Below are 16,565 nucleotides of genomic sequence, written 5' to 3' on the forward strand. Positions count from 1 at the left end.
GTTACATTTTTATTATATACAAATCTCTTTTAAATTCAAATTTATTTTTGGACGCCCTTTTATTATATTGATTTCACCTGTTTTCTAAACATAATTATTACATGTCTACAAATTTGAAAAAGATATTCTCTTTTTTGTTTTATTTTTCAATACTTGTGAACATTGTTAGATGAATTTTAGAAATGGCTTCTCCAATTTTTGAAAAAAATTTTGTTATTTTATTGGGTATATATAAAAGTTTTGAATTAATTTATAGATTCAGAATAAGCATTTAAGATAGTTGGTCCCTCTAGATAAGAACACAAAATACTTTCCCTTTTATCCATTCAAAATAGTTTATGGGATTTTTAAAATTTTTTATTTTTTATTCCATAAACATCAATTGTATAAAACTTTTTATAGTTGAATGGAGAAACTTGTAACATGTTTAGAAATGATTTCTGAGAAGTTGAGTTTTTTACAAAAGTGTAAGTACTGTGTACATTTTGAATTATATTTTATTTGAATTTCTGGACATACAAAAAGAATTAAGGTTGTACAGTGGTTTCTGATACTTTTTGTTCAAAGAATTTTATTTCTTGTATTTTCTTAAAATTACTGTAAAAGAGGAATACTTTGTTAACTTTTCTTTTGTGTAACAGGATTTTCTTTTATTTCTAGTTAATTTTGTCTTCTAAAGATGATGAAATTATTGAATATCAGCAAATGTTGCATAATCTCAGGGAGAAACTGAAAAATGTTCAGCTTGATGCTGATAAAAGTAATCTTATGGCTTTACAACAGGTAAAACCTCAAAATTTGGTTTCTCATCTAATTTTATTAAAGTTGGAAGTCTGACAATTTGTTATGTCACTTGTGCCTACTTTAATGGCTTCCATTACTGAGTGTATAATAAGTCTTGAAATTTCTTATACCACTCCCATGAAAAAAGAGGTTTAGAGAGGGGATGAATTAAGAGTAGAATTATTTTGTTTATTTTTCAGGTATGGATATGTGTATTATACACATCACACATTGTTTTGGTCAGTAATTATTTAATAAGAAACTACCCAATGCACTAATAAAAAGTTTATAAAAATAGAAATCAGACTTCTTTTGAACTTAACCTAGTGGCTTTAAAAATATCTTCCTGTGCCGGGCGTGGTGGCGCATGCTTGTAATCCCCGCGCTTGGGAGGCGGAGACAGGAGGATCGCGCTGGTTCGAAGCCAGCCTCGCTGGCTTAAGAGACTCTGTTTCCATATAAAAATGTTAAAAAATAGGTCTGGGAGTGTAGCCCGTGGGAGTGTATCCCGGAGGTAGAAGGGCTTCCAGGAACCCCAGTACCACCAAAAAAAAAAAAAAAAAAGAAAGAAAGAAAGAAAAATATCTTCCTGTTCAGTTGTTAGGATTTATTATATACTTTATTCCTGACATACATTGTTTCAGCGTGGAATAAACTAAAAGGATTGTTTGAATGTGATACTTAAAGATCCTATTTTTAATAAAATTTTACTCACATAGAAAGAGTCACATTAACCTTTTTTTTTTTCTTTTTGAAATCACATTTTATGTTCTATTTAGTCATAGTCTAAAAGAAAGAATCAAATTTGAGAAATATTTGGAGAATAAGAATAATTATTTAGGGTTAGTATTTCTGAATGAATTGCTAGAAAGACAGAAGCTTAAGTTAGGTAAAAGAGATCCCAGTCCAAAACAAATATACAGTGTTAAAAAGGTGAAATTGGATGGAGGGTAAGGAAAAGTAACATGTAATGAGTTTTTAAAAAGCCACATATGAGCTGGGTGTGGTGGCGCACGCTTGTAATCCCTGCACTTGGGAGGCAGAGACAGGAGGATCACGCAGGGTTGAAGCCAGCCGCACTGGCTTAAGAGACCCTGTTTCCAAATATAAAAAAGTATAAAATAGGTCTGGGAGTGTAGCCTGGAGGTAGAAGGGCTTCCAGGAACCCCAGTACCACAAAAAAAGAAAGAAAAAAAAGCCACATATGTTGGGGAGTTTCTTTTTGACAAGAATGTTAGCCATTTTATCCATCTTTAAATATAATATTAGCGTAGTTAACATTTTGTAGTGCAGTTGAGTCATATAAAATATAAAAGCTGTGGTTTCACCCACAAGAAAATATATATTAGGCCGGGTGTGATGGCGCATGCTTGTAATCCCAGCATTTGGGAGGCAGAGACTGGAGGATCATGGTTTGCAGACAGCCTCGGTTAATTAGCAACCCTTCGCAACTCAGTGAGATCCTGTTTTAAAAAATAAAAAAGACTTAAAAAAAAGGGCTGGGAGTGTAGCTCAGAGGTTCAGAGGTAGAATGTACCGGGTTTCATCCCCAGTACTGCAAAAAAAAAAAAAAAAAAAAAAAGTATGTATGTGGGGTGTGTGTGTGTGTGTGTGTGTGTGTGTGTGTGTATTCTATAGTCTTTTTGAAATAAGGCCAACTGGGGCTTAATTACAGGCACATGCCTGTAATCTCAGTACTTGGGAGGGATAGATAAAAGGATCACTGATTTGTGGCTAACCTAGTCAATTTAGTGAGACCTTTGCCAGCCTAGTTAATTTAGTGAGACCTTTACTTCAAAGTAATAAGAAAAATAGGGTTGCAGCTCAGGACTAAAACTCCCCTTGTTTCAATCCTCAGTAACACACAAACACACACCAAAAAAAAAAAAAAAAAGAAAGAAAGAAAGAAAAGAAAAAGAAGAAAAAAAAAAGACCTACCTTTTCTCCTTTACCTTTAAAATATGAAGGGATATGTGATATTTATATTATTTTATAGGGTATACAGGAACGAGACAGTCAAATTAAGATGCTTACTGAACAAGTAGAACAATATACAAAAGAAATGGAAAAAAACACTTTTATTATTGAAGATTTGAAGAATGAACTCCAAAGAAATAAAGGTATATAATAATTTATTAGCACATAATATTTCATATTCCATTGCTTTATGTTTTTTATTTTAGATATATTAATAACTTTCCATTTCCATTTATATTATCAAGGTGTACAGGATATTATTCTACATATCTTACTAATGCTTTAATTTGTAAATGATGGATGTTTTCTATGATTTTTCTATTTGATGAAAGCTACATTAAACACTTATGACTATATTGGTTATATAAAATAATGAAAATTATACTGTAATTGTTTTTGTTTATCCAATTTATAATTAACAAGGAATTTAGAGAAACATTTGATCAGTGTATTAGCTTTGCAAAAAGTTTTTAAAAGTAACTTGGCATGTTTGCATTTGAATTAATCTTATCCAAATTAATGTCTCTTCATACTCTCCTTGCATCATCATACCACCTTGTATACACATCAAATCCTCTGAATAGAAGCCCTCACAGTATCAGTCCTATTAGATGCCATAGCATTACACAATATAAGTATGCCAAGACTTGCCAGTCCAACCTGCTCATGATCGATTCCTGAACATGTTTATTATAATTGCTGAAGATGAAAAATAAAAAGACATGAATGGGAAATAATGAGTGTGTATGGTTGTAATTTAGATGGTGAAGCAAAAGACGCACTGAGAGGATAATTGAACAGACTTAAATAAGGGAATGAGCCATACAGTTGGCTCTAAGAAGTGGGGGTAAGTTCAAAGACAGACACAGAAGCAAGAATATACCAACCATGTTGGAGGATCAACGGAGAAATCTTAGGGCCTGGAGTAGAATGAGCAGTGCGGTAGTGGGAGGAGATAAGATGAGGGAGATTACCAAAGGCAGTATTATGGGGCCAAGTAATTCATTACTTTGAGAAGGAGAGGCGCCACAGTTTATAAGGATAGGAGGGAGGAGTGATGTAATTTGACTTAGGCTGTGTCTGCGGTAGACTGTAGGAGTGCTTAGGATGAAAGCAGGGAAACCTCTTATATAACTGTTGAAATAATGTAGGGGAAGGTAATGGCTGTTAGAGAATGATGATAGTAGATTTACTCGATATAACCAAGTCTAGATTAATTAATTAATTTATTTTTATACTTGGGATTGAACCCAGGAACATTTTGCCACTAACCTGTACTACTAGCCCTTCATATTTTTTTATTTTGAAACAGTGTCTTGCTAAGTTGCTGATGATCTCCTTAAATTGCTGAGGCTGGCATTGAACCTGTGATTATCCTGTCTCATTCGTCTAACTACTTGGGCTTTGGACTTGTACTACCATTTCCATCTGGGTTTATTTTGAAATGGAGAGAAACAGGATGATAGAATGAAATTGAATGAAATGATAGAAATGGAATTTGCTGAGAGGTCAAACATAGGATGAGAAAGTTACTAGGACTTTTAGTCTAATCATTGGGGAGGGTGGTGGGCAGAACAGGTTTAAAGAAGATCAGTACTCAGTTTTGGAGATGTTAAGTTTGGGAGGCTTTTTAGACATCCAGGTGAATAAATTAAGTGATATTTATATATACAAGTTTGAGTTTCAGGAGGCAGTCTCAGCTAAAGATATAAATTTGATAACCATCTCCACAAAAATGGCATCTGAAGTCATGAGATTCCCTAATGTCATCAAGGTAATGAAAGTAGGTTAAGAAGAAAAATCTAAAGATTGAGCCATGGAACACTTCTAATTTAGAGGTTAGGGGAATAAAAAGGAAGGGCAAAGGAGACTGAATAGGAATGACCAGAGAGACAGGAGGAATACCAGGAGCATGGAGAGTCATGAAAATCAAATGAGAAATGGAATCAAAGAAGAATAAGAAGCCACTCAGAGCTGTGTGATAGGTCAAGATGAGCACTGATATGTCGAAATGTTCATCACACTTAGCAATAGTCATTTTGATTTAAGAAAAAAACAGGAAATGGAGAGAAGAAATAATAGCATCTCTTCAGGACTGTTTCCATAAAGGGAAGGAGAGAAATGAGGTGGTGGCTTGAGAGGAAATTCAGGTTAAGAAAGTGATTTGAAGATGAAAGATATAATTCATCATATTAAAGCATGATGAAGCAAAGGAGGGAGAACTTCTGTACCACCATCCTTGAAAAAGCAATGGGATGGGATATAGTCTACCAATGAAGAAGGTTCCTTTAACTAGGAACACAGGACTTCATCTACAGTTAGAGGAAAAATGAGGTATGTATCCATACAGATGTAGGTGGCTGGGTAGACATTGGTGGTAGGAACTTAGAGTAAGTTCTCTACTGTGATTGCTCCTTTTTTCTTAGTAAATGAAAAAGCTGAGTTCTCAGCTGAAAATGATAGGGAGCGATGTGTAGGTTTGAGGAAAGAGAAGGGAAAAAATGGTCATCAAGAAGAATGAAGACTTGGGAAGTACAGTGTGGCTGTTTGAGTTGTTTTTAGGACCACTTAATGTACATATTTTTGTGTGTATTAGCTCACTGTATGTTACTTTAGTATAGTTTAAACTGCTTTAAAAGGATGGCTGAAGCCAGATACAGTACACAAAACTATAATCCCGGTACTTGGGAGGGTAAAATAGGGAGATCACAGGTTGGAGGCTAGCCTCAACCATTTAATAAGAAAGACTGTTTCAAAATTAAAAGAGCTAGGGGTATAGCTTGGTGGTAGGACAACTATAGGCTCAATCCCCAGTGCCAAAAAAATAAATAGATAAATTAACAAATGAATAAATAAATAAAAAGAATGTCTGATAATTTGGATTTTTTTCTGGGCCAGGTACAAGAGAAAAAGTGGCAGTTAATCCCTGCTATTGAATAAGGAAGAGATCTTAATGTAGTAACACTTCAACTGTACTTATATAATTTCTAAAGTTCACAGAAGATGTGTGTACTAGTCTGTACTCTTAAATTTAACTTTAAACCATGATAGCTAATGGTGTTCTTTTATTGATTAGAATTAGCTTTAGCTATTAAAACAGAGTTCTGGGCCAGTTTTGGCCCAGTACTTGGAAGGCTGAGACAGGAGTATCATAGGTTTACAGGTCCTCTGCAATGTAGTGAGACCCTGTTTCAAAATAAAGAATAAAAAATAGGACTGGAATTGTAGCCTGGAGGGAGAATGCCCCTTGGTTCAAACCCCAGTACTATAAAACAAAAAGCAGAAAAACAAAAACAAAAACAAAAAATGCCAGAGTTGTCATCTAGCATTAGTCAGTCCAGTTTGTAACCTTCATCTGTTCTGTCTACAGTGGAGCTTTACCCTTGTCTGCATTCCAAACAGTAAGATAGAAGTAGAGGGGACAAGAGTTGAAAAGCATGTGCTGGAGGATAGATGTATAAAAATAGTACTTACTGTGGGGCTTATGGAAGAAATGGAGATGAGGTAATCTTTCACAGCTAGGCTATTTGCTCCCAAGAGCATGGATCATTTTTTTAATAACTTATATGACCTTTTCCCATCTTAGTCCGGTGCCCAAATAAGTCTGATATAACCATATTAGTAAATGTTTATTATGAGCATGACAATTTTTTGTATCAATAAGTTTTAGAATGGTAGGGTTATTATATTTTGGTCTAGCAATAATTTAATAAGCTAATCCAAGTAGGGATTTAGGAATTTTATTTTAGCTTAGTTAAAATTAGCTGCAAGTGACAGAAAAGAAATAAAGTACAGACCAATGGTTAAATAAGGTAGAACATTTCTCTACAATATAAATAAAGTTGAAACAATTTAGTTAAGAATTGGTGTGACGGTTGTGTAGATATGAGGTACCTGGGATGCTTTATTTTGCTGCTCTGCCCATCTCAGCATGTGATTTCTACCTCAAGTTCTAAAAATGGTGCTAGGGGCATTCTATCTCTGAACTATACTTCAGCCCTATTTTATTTTTATTTTGAAACAGGGTTTCACTAGGTTGATGAGAGTCTCACTACTTGCTGAGCCTCCCAAGTACTGGGATTACAGGTGTGCACCACTATGCCTGGCTAGAATCATTTCTTGAAATTCACATATTACATTTGTATTTCACATTAGTAATATGACTATACCTGATTGCTGGAGTTTATGTGGAAATTCAGTCTTTATTTCATCTGCCATGTGCTTAGCTAAAAATATACAGTGGTGAAAAGAGGGATTGAACATTATGAACAGCAAGTCTCTGCCACAATGACCAATCCGTATAAAGCAGTATTTTGTACTTTGTTGCCTTTTGATTTTACTGAACTTCATTTTTTTAGCTTATGTTATTAATAAGAACAAAACAAAATTTTCATTTTACAATATAAAATTCCAACATTAAAGGAGTTTTTTTTTAGGAGTTTTTACAAAACTTTCCTGTCCCCATATTGGAACCACTGACTTAAAAGTCAGTTCAATTAATTCATGATTTTTCTGTTACCTTGTAGGTGCTTCAACCCTTTCTCAGCAGACTCATTATATGAAAATTCAATCAAAGGTACAAATTTTAGAAGAGAAAACTAAAGAGGCTGAAAGAACAGCTGAATTGGCTGAGGCTGATGCTAGGGAAAAGGATAAAGAATTAGTTGAGGCTCTGAAGCGATTAAAAGATTATGAATCGGTATGTATTTTTGTCTTGTCAGTCAGCGAGCTTAGAATTATTTTTGGCACTTGCAGAGTATTCTATAGAATTTACTGCATACCATTTAAAAATTTCATAAGTATTTTGATAAAGGGTATTCTGATTAATTTATATTAAACTGTTCAAACTCTTTAGCATTTGTATTTTTGTCAGAATTCTTTTCAGACCTTTTGATTAAAACATTTTGCCTAGGTTATTAGCTTTGGTGAGGCAACAGGATTAGATTCTTTGTTGTCTGTTTCTGTTATCCCGCCGTGTAGATGTGACAGCACTAGCTGGCTTTTGTTACCTACTGTGTTAACACAGTCTACTTTGTATTTTTATATTTTTTAATTTGATTCCAACTGAGCCAACTAATTACTACATATTCTATTAATATTGTTGATTCCCTCTTATTTTTTAAAAAGTGTTTTATATGTAGTATTTGAGCCTCTGTCATTAGGATGTTGTACTGGAAGTTTCAAGTGTTCCATATTCTGTCAATATTATTACTAGATTTAGTTTATAAAGCACCCTTAATGCACAGTAAAAATTCTTATTGTATAATTTTCATATTTTTAGGAATCAGTTAAAATAATTTTAGTTTAAAAAATTTAAACCCCTCATATACCTATTATATAAGCTCTAGGTATATATACATTTCCCCTTAGCCCTCCTAATAAAATAAATTCACAAATTTAGTTTATTTATTCAAGTAAATTATATTTAAATCGGGCTGTATATTTTTCAGGGAATATATGGTTTAGAAGATGCTGTTGTGGAAATAAAGAATTGCAAAAACCAAATTAAAATAAGAGATAGAGAAATTGAAGTATTGACAAAGGAAGTCAATAAACTTGAGTTGAAGATCAACGATTTTCTGGATGAAAATGAGGCACTTAGAGAGCGTGTTGGTAAGCCATTTTTAAGACAAATACATTCTCAACCCTGGTTTTCAAGTCAGTCAGCTTTACTTTTGGTTTCTTACTATTGTGTTTAAGCAGTTGAGTGTTCCCCCTCACAATTGAGGGGGGATTGACATGGTGGGGTTGGACTGATGGGTCTAGTAATAACTGCTTGTTTAAAAAGTGAAAGTCTGCTATGTTGCTGTCACATACAGAAGACCATAAGTTAACTTTTTTTTAACTGCCAAAAGAAAGGACTCTATCACTTAGTTTACAAAATGCTTTCAGATGAACTCATGAAGGTATTTATAAATACTACTTAAACCTTTTAAGGACGTTTAAGTATTTTTTATGAATTGCTTAAGGACTTACAAGTATTTAGATTTTACAAATTAGGCTACTTAAGTTTTGCTTTAGTTAAGTATTAAGTATTTTAAGAATTCTGATGATTTTTAAAAAATAATTTGTCAAAACATTTTGTATTTTGCTAAAGTTATCACATATCGTTCAACAATATTATTGAAATTGAAGGAGATATACAGTTTTCTCTTATGGATTTATCTGTAGTTTAATTTATATCTTCTGAGTTCTTGCTAAGAAAAATAAACCTGGGATTCATCTCCTGTCTCAGCCTCTCAAGTACTGGGATTATAGGAATTTGCTACCACACCCAGATCCAGGAAAAATAAATTTTTTATGCAGATTATTTATTTATAAAAAGTGCCTACCTAGGACCTAGATATGTGGTAGGACCTCAGGTTAGATTTCTAATTAATTCCTGGATCACATCCAGGAATTCAGAAGTTGACTTCTGAGAAATATAGAGAGCTGTCATGAACCGCAGATTTTCTATGTTTAAAAGGCTGCAAATTTGTTTATAGTTACTTTAGACAATCTTGATACCTATTTTCAGAGCTTAAGTGCTTAGAAATCAGTGTGGAGACAGATACACTGGGAGCATCAGACCAGTAATGGTAATATAGTTGGTATTGATATTAATAATGAGTATAATGTGCCAGGCACTGCTCTAAAAACTAATTTTTATTATTTCAAATGTATTATAAAATATATTTCACTAATATGATTTTATTATAGTCCTAATGAGCCAAAATAAATAAGTACAATATTTTTCAGTGACTTAGTTTCAAGTTGAAAGTTAAAATTGAACTCATCTGTTTTATTTCAGTTCTTCTATTCTTAATGTCTTGTAGCTTTATCACTTCCTTATGTGATAGGTTTTTGTCAAGATTTCCATAATAATTTTAATTTTTTAATTTGTGTTGCAGCACAGATATCTGGAAAATTCTTGCACCAAAAGTATTTCATTCTGCCGGGCATAGTGGCACACACTTGTAATCCCTGCGCTTGGGAGGCTGAGACAGGAGGATTGCACAGGTTCAAAGCCAGCCTCAGCTACTTAGTGAGGCTCTTAGCAACTTAATGAGACCCTGTTTCCAAATAAAGTATAAAATAGGTCTGGGAGTATAGCCAGGAGGTGGAAAGCGCCTGGGTTCCACACCCCCAGTACCACCAAAAAAAAAAAAAGTATTTAATTCTTTAGTGATACTGGCTAAATGAATTATAATGAGTTGCTTGAGGGTATATGGTTTGTTGCTTGATGGTATATGGTTTTTGTAGTTCATTTGAGTGTTTCTAATTCTACTGTTTTCTGTTTTAGGCCTTGAACCAAAAACAATGATTGATCTAACGGAATTTAGAAATAATAAACGCTTAAAACAGCAGCAGTTCAGAGCTGAAAACCAAATTCTTTTGAAAGAGGCAAGTATGGTGATCACTTGGTGATTTTATTGGTTGAACTAAAGAAAACTACTAATCATTCGTACTTTGCAGATTGAAAGTCTAGAGGAAGAACGGCTTGATCTCAAAAAGAAAATTCGTCAGATGGCTCAAGAAAGAGGAAAAAGAAGTGCAACTTCTGGTATACTCAGTTATGCTATGCCTTTAAAAGAATCATTTGGAAATGAGTTGTCTGAATATGAAATTTCTGTACCTTAAAGATTTTTTTTTATTATGGGTCTGTTACAAGTTTAATAAATGTGAATAATGGCCTTCAGTAAAGATAACTAAGTGTACTTGGCTTAAATCCTGAACTTAAAGCAGGTAAAGAAAAAATTAAAATATAAATGAAAAAAAAAACCAAAAATTAGAATCATGGACTTTTGAAACAGTCATTTTGTGATAATATTAAATTTATTAAATATTAAATTTATTAAATTTATTAGTTTGCCTTCACTTAAGGGCTACTATGCCTTTAAAACTTTCTCTGGAAGCAGGGCATGGTAGCACTTGCTTGTAATCCCAGTACTTGGGAGGCTGAGACAGGAGGATTGCAAGTTTGCAGCCAGGCTCAGCTACTTAGGCCCTCAACAACTTAGTGAGACCTTGTTTCTAAATAAAGAATAAAAATAAGGCTGGGGTGTAGCTTGGAGGTAGAATGCCCCTGGATTCAATCTCTAGTACCACAAGGAAAAAAATTCTCTGGAAATTATTCTTTCTAAGTAAAAGTAATGTTTTATTGAATGTGAAAATCAGCTTTTTTTTTTTGTTGTTAGTACTGGGGTTCCTGGAGGAAACCCTTCTACCTCTGGGCTACACTCCCAGACCTATTTTTTATTTTTATTTGGAAACAGGGTCTCTTAAGCCAACGTGGCTGGCTTTGAACCTGCGTGATCCTCCTGTCTCTGCCTCTCAAGTGCGGGGATTACAAGTGTGTACCACCACGCCCGGCGAAAATCAGCATTTTAAAACTCTTATTTGGTGTAAGGAGAAGAATTATTTATCTCATAATAGCTATCACAGTCCTATTTTTTGTTAGAGAACCACAGAAAATTTTTTTTAACTTGGCCCAAGTCCACAAGCATATCTATAAATTAATAGAGTATTATAGCTTCTTAGCATTGTGGTTTCTATAATATTTCAACAATTATCTAGAGAAATGAAAGTCATAATTTGTTAGTGTTTACATATAATTCATGATCTTTATTTACTTTATGTTTTAAACTACTTTAATACTTACTAGTACTTTTAGTATAGAATGGACAAGTGATAGAAAAGATACAATGCAAATAGTTTCTTATTAAAAGTGAACTAGATTAGAAGGTTATACACATAAAAATGGATCAAGGATTTGGGAGAAAATTATTCTACATTGTACTTAGGTTATTTTTTATTCTAATTTTTTAAGAATTAAAGCACTAGAAAAGTAGGAAGATTTTTATGTTTTCAATGTATTAATTTTTTTTTATCTAGGATTAACCATTGAGGACCTGAATCTTTCTCAAGAAGATAGAATAGGAGAACAAAAACTGAATTTTGTGACCCTCAAAAATATGAGTGAAGCACAATCAAAGGTAAATGGGAACTGTTGTTTTGGCAAAGGGAAAGGAATATGTTTTTATATTGCTTTCCATTATCTTATTCTGGACCTTTGTTCTTTTTACAGTTGTTAAGTGAGGAAAAATATTTGTTTGCTTAAATAACCTGGTAATCCAAAGATTGATTAATGAAATCTTATTTACTCTGAATACAGATGAAAGTTTCAGATAAAATAGAGCTGCTGCATAGGAGACCATCATTCAGTATTCCACAATCAGATCAGAATGAGACAGAGGAGAATATGAACATACGATCTTTATCAAGAACATTGTCTGAAATTCATCATAGTGTAGAAAGTGGAGTGGATCCTTTTGTGTCTTTAACTAGACAGTCTTCATTTATGCAAGTAAAAGATAGTAATTTAACTCCAGAAACTATTACAATAAGAGAGATTTTTAAAGCACCCTGTCTACAGTCTTTAAGAAATCTTGAATCATTAGTCAGTACCTTTAGTAGAGAGAGCCATGAAGAAATAGATGAGTATTTATGCTCTCTTTCTGATGACTACATGAAGGTAGCAGGAAGCCATCAAGCACTAGAGAAGACTAGTTTCAAACAAAAAAGCAATTCACCTTTTCAAGCCTTATCAACAGCTTCAGACTTAATGCGGAAGTTATCACTTAGGCAAAAATCTGTAATATTTTGTCAACAACTTGATGACAATACAGCTGACATGAATAAGCTACAAGTAGCAACATCAGAGGATGAACAGGTTCATGCCCAAATGAAGCATACTGATGTCAGTTTGAAAGAAGAGAAAAGAAAAAGTGAAGTACCCTTACAGACTGAGATTTTGAAATGTAAACTTGAAGTTGATCTTTCAGATCCTGTGCCTATTACTGCCCAATCAAAATTATCTCAAACAGATCCACTTGAAAATCTTATAGAACAGCTCCGGAGAGAACTAGTATTTCTTAGATCTCAGGTGAGCTTTCCTTCAGATTATATTCCTAGGATCACTTTTTTTACGACTTCTCTGACAAAGTTCTTTAACAATTATAAGATTTTTTTGTTTGCATACTAACACTAATTTATAAATGTTCTATTTTTGAAAACTTTAAAAATACAATACCATGAATTACATAATGTTGAGACTATAATGCCCCAATAAAAGTATAAGAAATGCAGTGCGTTTGAAATGAACTTGTTGACTTGTCTAATATATTAAATGTTTCTTTAGAATGAAGTCATAGCACAGGAATTACTGATCAAAGAAGCACAGAGTAGAAATGCAGAAATAGAGCTTGAACATCATAGAAGCCAGGCAGAACAGGTAGTGTAAAGACAGACCATCAGGAGACATGATTGTGGTACTATAGACAAAAACCTTCATTGTATCACGTTTCCTTTTGCTATGAAGGGGTTGAGGGAGGGAGAAGATGGCAGGAAGATCAACACCTATTTTGCCCTTTGGAAAATAAAGTCAATTTCATTTTGTTTTGTTCAGAATGAATTTCTTTCAAGAGAACTAATTGAAAAGGAAAGAGATTTAGAAAGAAGTAGGACAGTAATAACTAAATTTCAGAAGAAATGTAAGTTACTATTATCTTTTGATGTCTATTTCTTCATGCTAAAAATTATGAATTTGAAACAACTTAATATATTTCTATTGCCTACTCTCTTTTATCTTTAATTTTCCTCTATCATCTGTATAATTCGGTTTCTGTCACTTATCTAATTGGTATACCCTATTTTCATTGTCAGGGAATTATATTATGAATTTTTTTGATAAGATGTATATCTAGTTTTCCTTTTTTATTTTCTAATCAAAGTGAAATTAGAAAAGTAAATACAAATGATACTTGATATGTAAAATATTTTAAATTAAAGCAAGAGTATGCTTATCACTTATTTCTTTCAGTTATGAGATATCTACCATTTGTATATATACATAATTTTTTTTTTTTTTTTTTTTTTTTTTTTTTTTGGTGGTACTGGGGTTCCTGAAAGCCCTTCTACCTCTGGGCTTTGCTCTCAGACCTATTTTACATTTTTTAAAATTTGGAAACAGGGTCTCTTAAGCCAACGAGATCCTCCTGTCTCCGCCTCCCAAGCGCAGGGATTACAAGCCTGTGCTACCACGCCCGGCATATATACATAATTTAAATAGGTCTGTTACTTAACTCTGTTCGTGTTGGATTTATAGTTGAATTTTTTTGTATATTGGCATTTATGTTTTCTCAGTGGTTATTTTTCCTCTATGTGAAATATTTGTCATTTGTGTAAAATAATATAAATCATGGAAAGATCTCTTCATTCAATAATAAAAATATAATTACAGTGAAAGAATTAGTTGAAGAAAACAAACAACTTGAAGAGGGTATGAAAGAAATATTGCAGGCTATTAAGGAAATGCATAAAGATCCTGATATTAAAGGAGGAGAAACATCTCTAATTATTCCTAGTCTTGAAAGACTAGTTAACGTAAGTTGCTTTTTCATGTTAAAGTCCATCCTTGACTATGTGGCCTCCCACTTTAAAGATGATGTTCTATTGCATACTGGTCTCCAAGGTTTCTGATGAATTACTTGTCATTTAAATCAGTTTTTCTCTGTAATGAGTAGTTTATTCAGGCTGCTTTTAATATGTTTTCCTTTTATTTGGTTTTCACCAGTTTGTCTTTAATGTACTGAGTTGTTTGTGTGTGCACGCGTGCGTGTTTGGGTTTGAACATCCGTAATGTATTTACTTATGCTGTTCACTGTAGTTAGAAAGTTTTCCACCAGTAAAAACTGGTGGAAATTATTTAATTATTTTTCTGCCCCATTCTCTCTGGTACTCTAGTGACACATGTATGTTGGTATCTTCTCACAGGTCCTGGGACTCTGTTCATTTGTTTTCTTAATCTTTTATGTTTCCGTATACCAATTAATTTAACTTAAATTGCTTTTTGTCAGTGTTTATGTTCATTCTCCTTTTCCTCTTGTCATTTTTTTTTTTTCTGGTTCAACTGTCAGCCTGAGACTTGACACTTTTTTATATAGCATTTAGAGTTTTTTTTTTCTGGCTCTATTCTTTTTTTTTTTTTTTTAATTGATATTGGGGATGGAACCCAGGGGCATTGGACCTCTGAGTGACACCCCCAGCTCTATTTTTTATTCTTTATGTTGAAACAGGGTCTCACACAGTTGCAAAGGGTCTCACTAAGTAGCTGGGGCTGCCCATGAACCGCAATCCTCCTGACTCAGCTTCCTGAATGCTGGGATTACAAGTGTGTGCCACCATGCCAGGCTCTGTTTCTATTCTCCCTTGGATTTCCCCCTTAATTTTCTGGGGTCTTAGGCTCTAGCTATGGTATTTAGATCATACAGAACAAATGTAACTACAAGTGTCTGCTTACCTCAGACTAAGGGCTTAAGAATGACAAACTCAGTTATTGATGATCCCATCTTCTAGGCTGCAGATCCACTCTAAAATCTACATAATTTTGTTCATTTTCTAGAATGGATGTTTATTTATTTTTAATTTTTTCAGGGAGAGGCTAAGGCAGGAGGATTTAAAGTTTGAGACCATTCTGAGCAAATTAGTGAGACCCTGTCAAAAAAAAAAAAAAAAAAAAAAGCACTGGGGACTTACCTCCATGAGGAAAATCTGCCATTTGGGCTCAAGGGCTTAATCCCCAGAACATAGAACAGATTCACTGAACCCATGCGGTGTGCCTGTGTGTGTGTGTGTGTGTGTGTGTGTGTGTGTGTGTGTGTGTAATATAACAATACTATACATATCATTTATTATATATACTTTATTATTATATGGATATATAATGTAATGTCTAATGAAATATAAGAATTAGGAAGAATACCCAGTACCAGAGATATGCTGCTTCTTTGGGGTTGTAGAGTTTTATAAGTCCATTATTTTCAAAAAGTTCAGACAAAAGCTTTTATATAACTATTTCTTTAGATAATTTCCATTCAAGTATTTGGGCATATAATATTAAGATATAAAATAGAAAAATAAAAATTTCTTTGTTAAAGGACTGTGGGAATTAGATGAGGCAGAAATGGCTGATTATATCATGAGATTGTTCTCTTAATATGGTATGTTCTTAGGAAAAATACTCTATTTACAAAATGTTATTTACCTATATTTCCAGAAAATTATTTCAAGGAATTTAGTTTACTGTTATTTAAAATATAAATGCGTACAATGAATTTTCTTTGTCACTTGACACATTTTAACCACTACTGTAAACAATGAAATAATTACAATCCTCACCTAGTAGCCAACTGGCAGCCTGGTGCTCTGTGCTCCAGTCTGTGATCTGGAGAAGTCTTAGACTCTCCTAAATACTAGTTTCCTTATTTGAAAAATGATGAGATTGAATAAAAGTACCTTTTAAGTTCCTATCAGTTTTGTAAACTCTGTGGTTAAAAAACAACCTCCTATAGCCAGGCGAGGTGGCTCACACTTGTAATCCCAGCATTTGGGAGGCCGAGACCGGAGGATTGCGGTTCGCGGACAGCCTCAGCTACTTAGTGAGGTCCTCTGCAAATCAGTGAGACCCGGTGTCAAAATAAAGAATAAAAAAAATAAATAGGGCAGGGGGTGTAGCTTGGAGGTCAAATGCTCCTGGGTTCCACCCCCAGACCCGCAAAAAAAAAAAAAAAAAAAAAAAATCCCAAAAGTAAGCAAAACTTACATTGATCAAAAAATATTTGTTTGTTTGTTTATTTATTTATTGTTGTTGTTATATGTGAAAATGTAGAACTATTAGGAAATTATGCCACAAACCTGGAATGTAATAAAACCATTTTATTTGAAAGATTTAAACACTCATTGCTACAGTAAAGATTTTAGCCATT

General features: G+C 33.4%; 1 protein-coding gene across 2 annotated transcripts in view; it reads left to right on the plus strand.

Annotated features, from left to right (window-relative positions):
- CEP290 (centrosomal protein 290) overlaps window positions 1-16,565 on the plus strand; it is a gene marked incomplete at both ends in the record, with an annotated part of 100,544 nt that overhangs the window by 14,143 nt on the left and 69,836 nt on the right. The window contains 11 exons of one of the 2 annotated variants that reach the window (XM_080706162.1): window positions 661-783; window positions 2,780-2,903; window positions 7,287-7,459; window positions 8,211-8,373; window positions 10,043-10,143; window positions 10,216-10,303; window positions 11,635-11,735; window positions 11,915-12,685; window positions 12,941-13,033; window positions 13,208-13,292; window positions 14,042-14,184. In XM_080706162.1, coding sequence (XP_080562288.1) covers window positions 661-783; window positions 2,780-2,903; window positions 7,287-7,459; window positions 8,211-8,373; window positions 10,043-10,143; window positions 10,216-10,303; window positions 11,635-11,735; window positions 11,915-12,685; window positions 12,941-13,033; window positions 13,208-13,292; window positions 14,042-14,184 — 1,965 coding nt within the window. The remainder of the gene's footprint in view (window positions 1-660; window positions 784-2,779; window positions 2,904-7,286; window positions 7,460-8,210; window positions 8,374-10,042; window positions 10,144-10,215; window positions 10,304-11,634; window positions 11,736-11,914; window positions 12,686-12,940; window positions 13,034-13,207; window positions 13,293-14,041; window positions 14,185-16,565) is intronic. The other variant, XM_080706163.1, reaches the window with a different exon arrangement.

This window comes from Muscardinus avellanarius (assembly GCF_963383645.1).
Source record: "Muscardinus avellanarius genome assembly, chromosome: 11".
NCBI classification, from domain to species: domain Eukaryota; kingdom Metazoa; phylum Chordata; class Mammalia; order Rodentia; family Gliridae; genus Muscardinus; species Muscardinus avellanarius.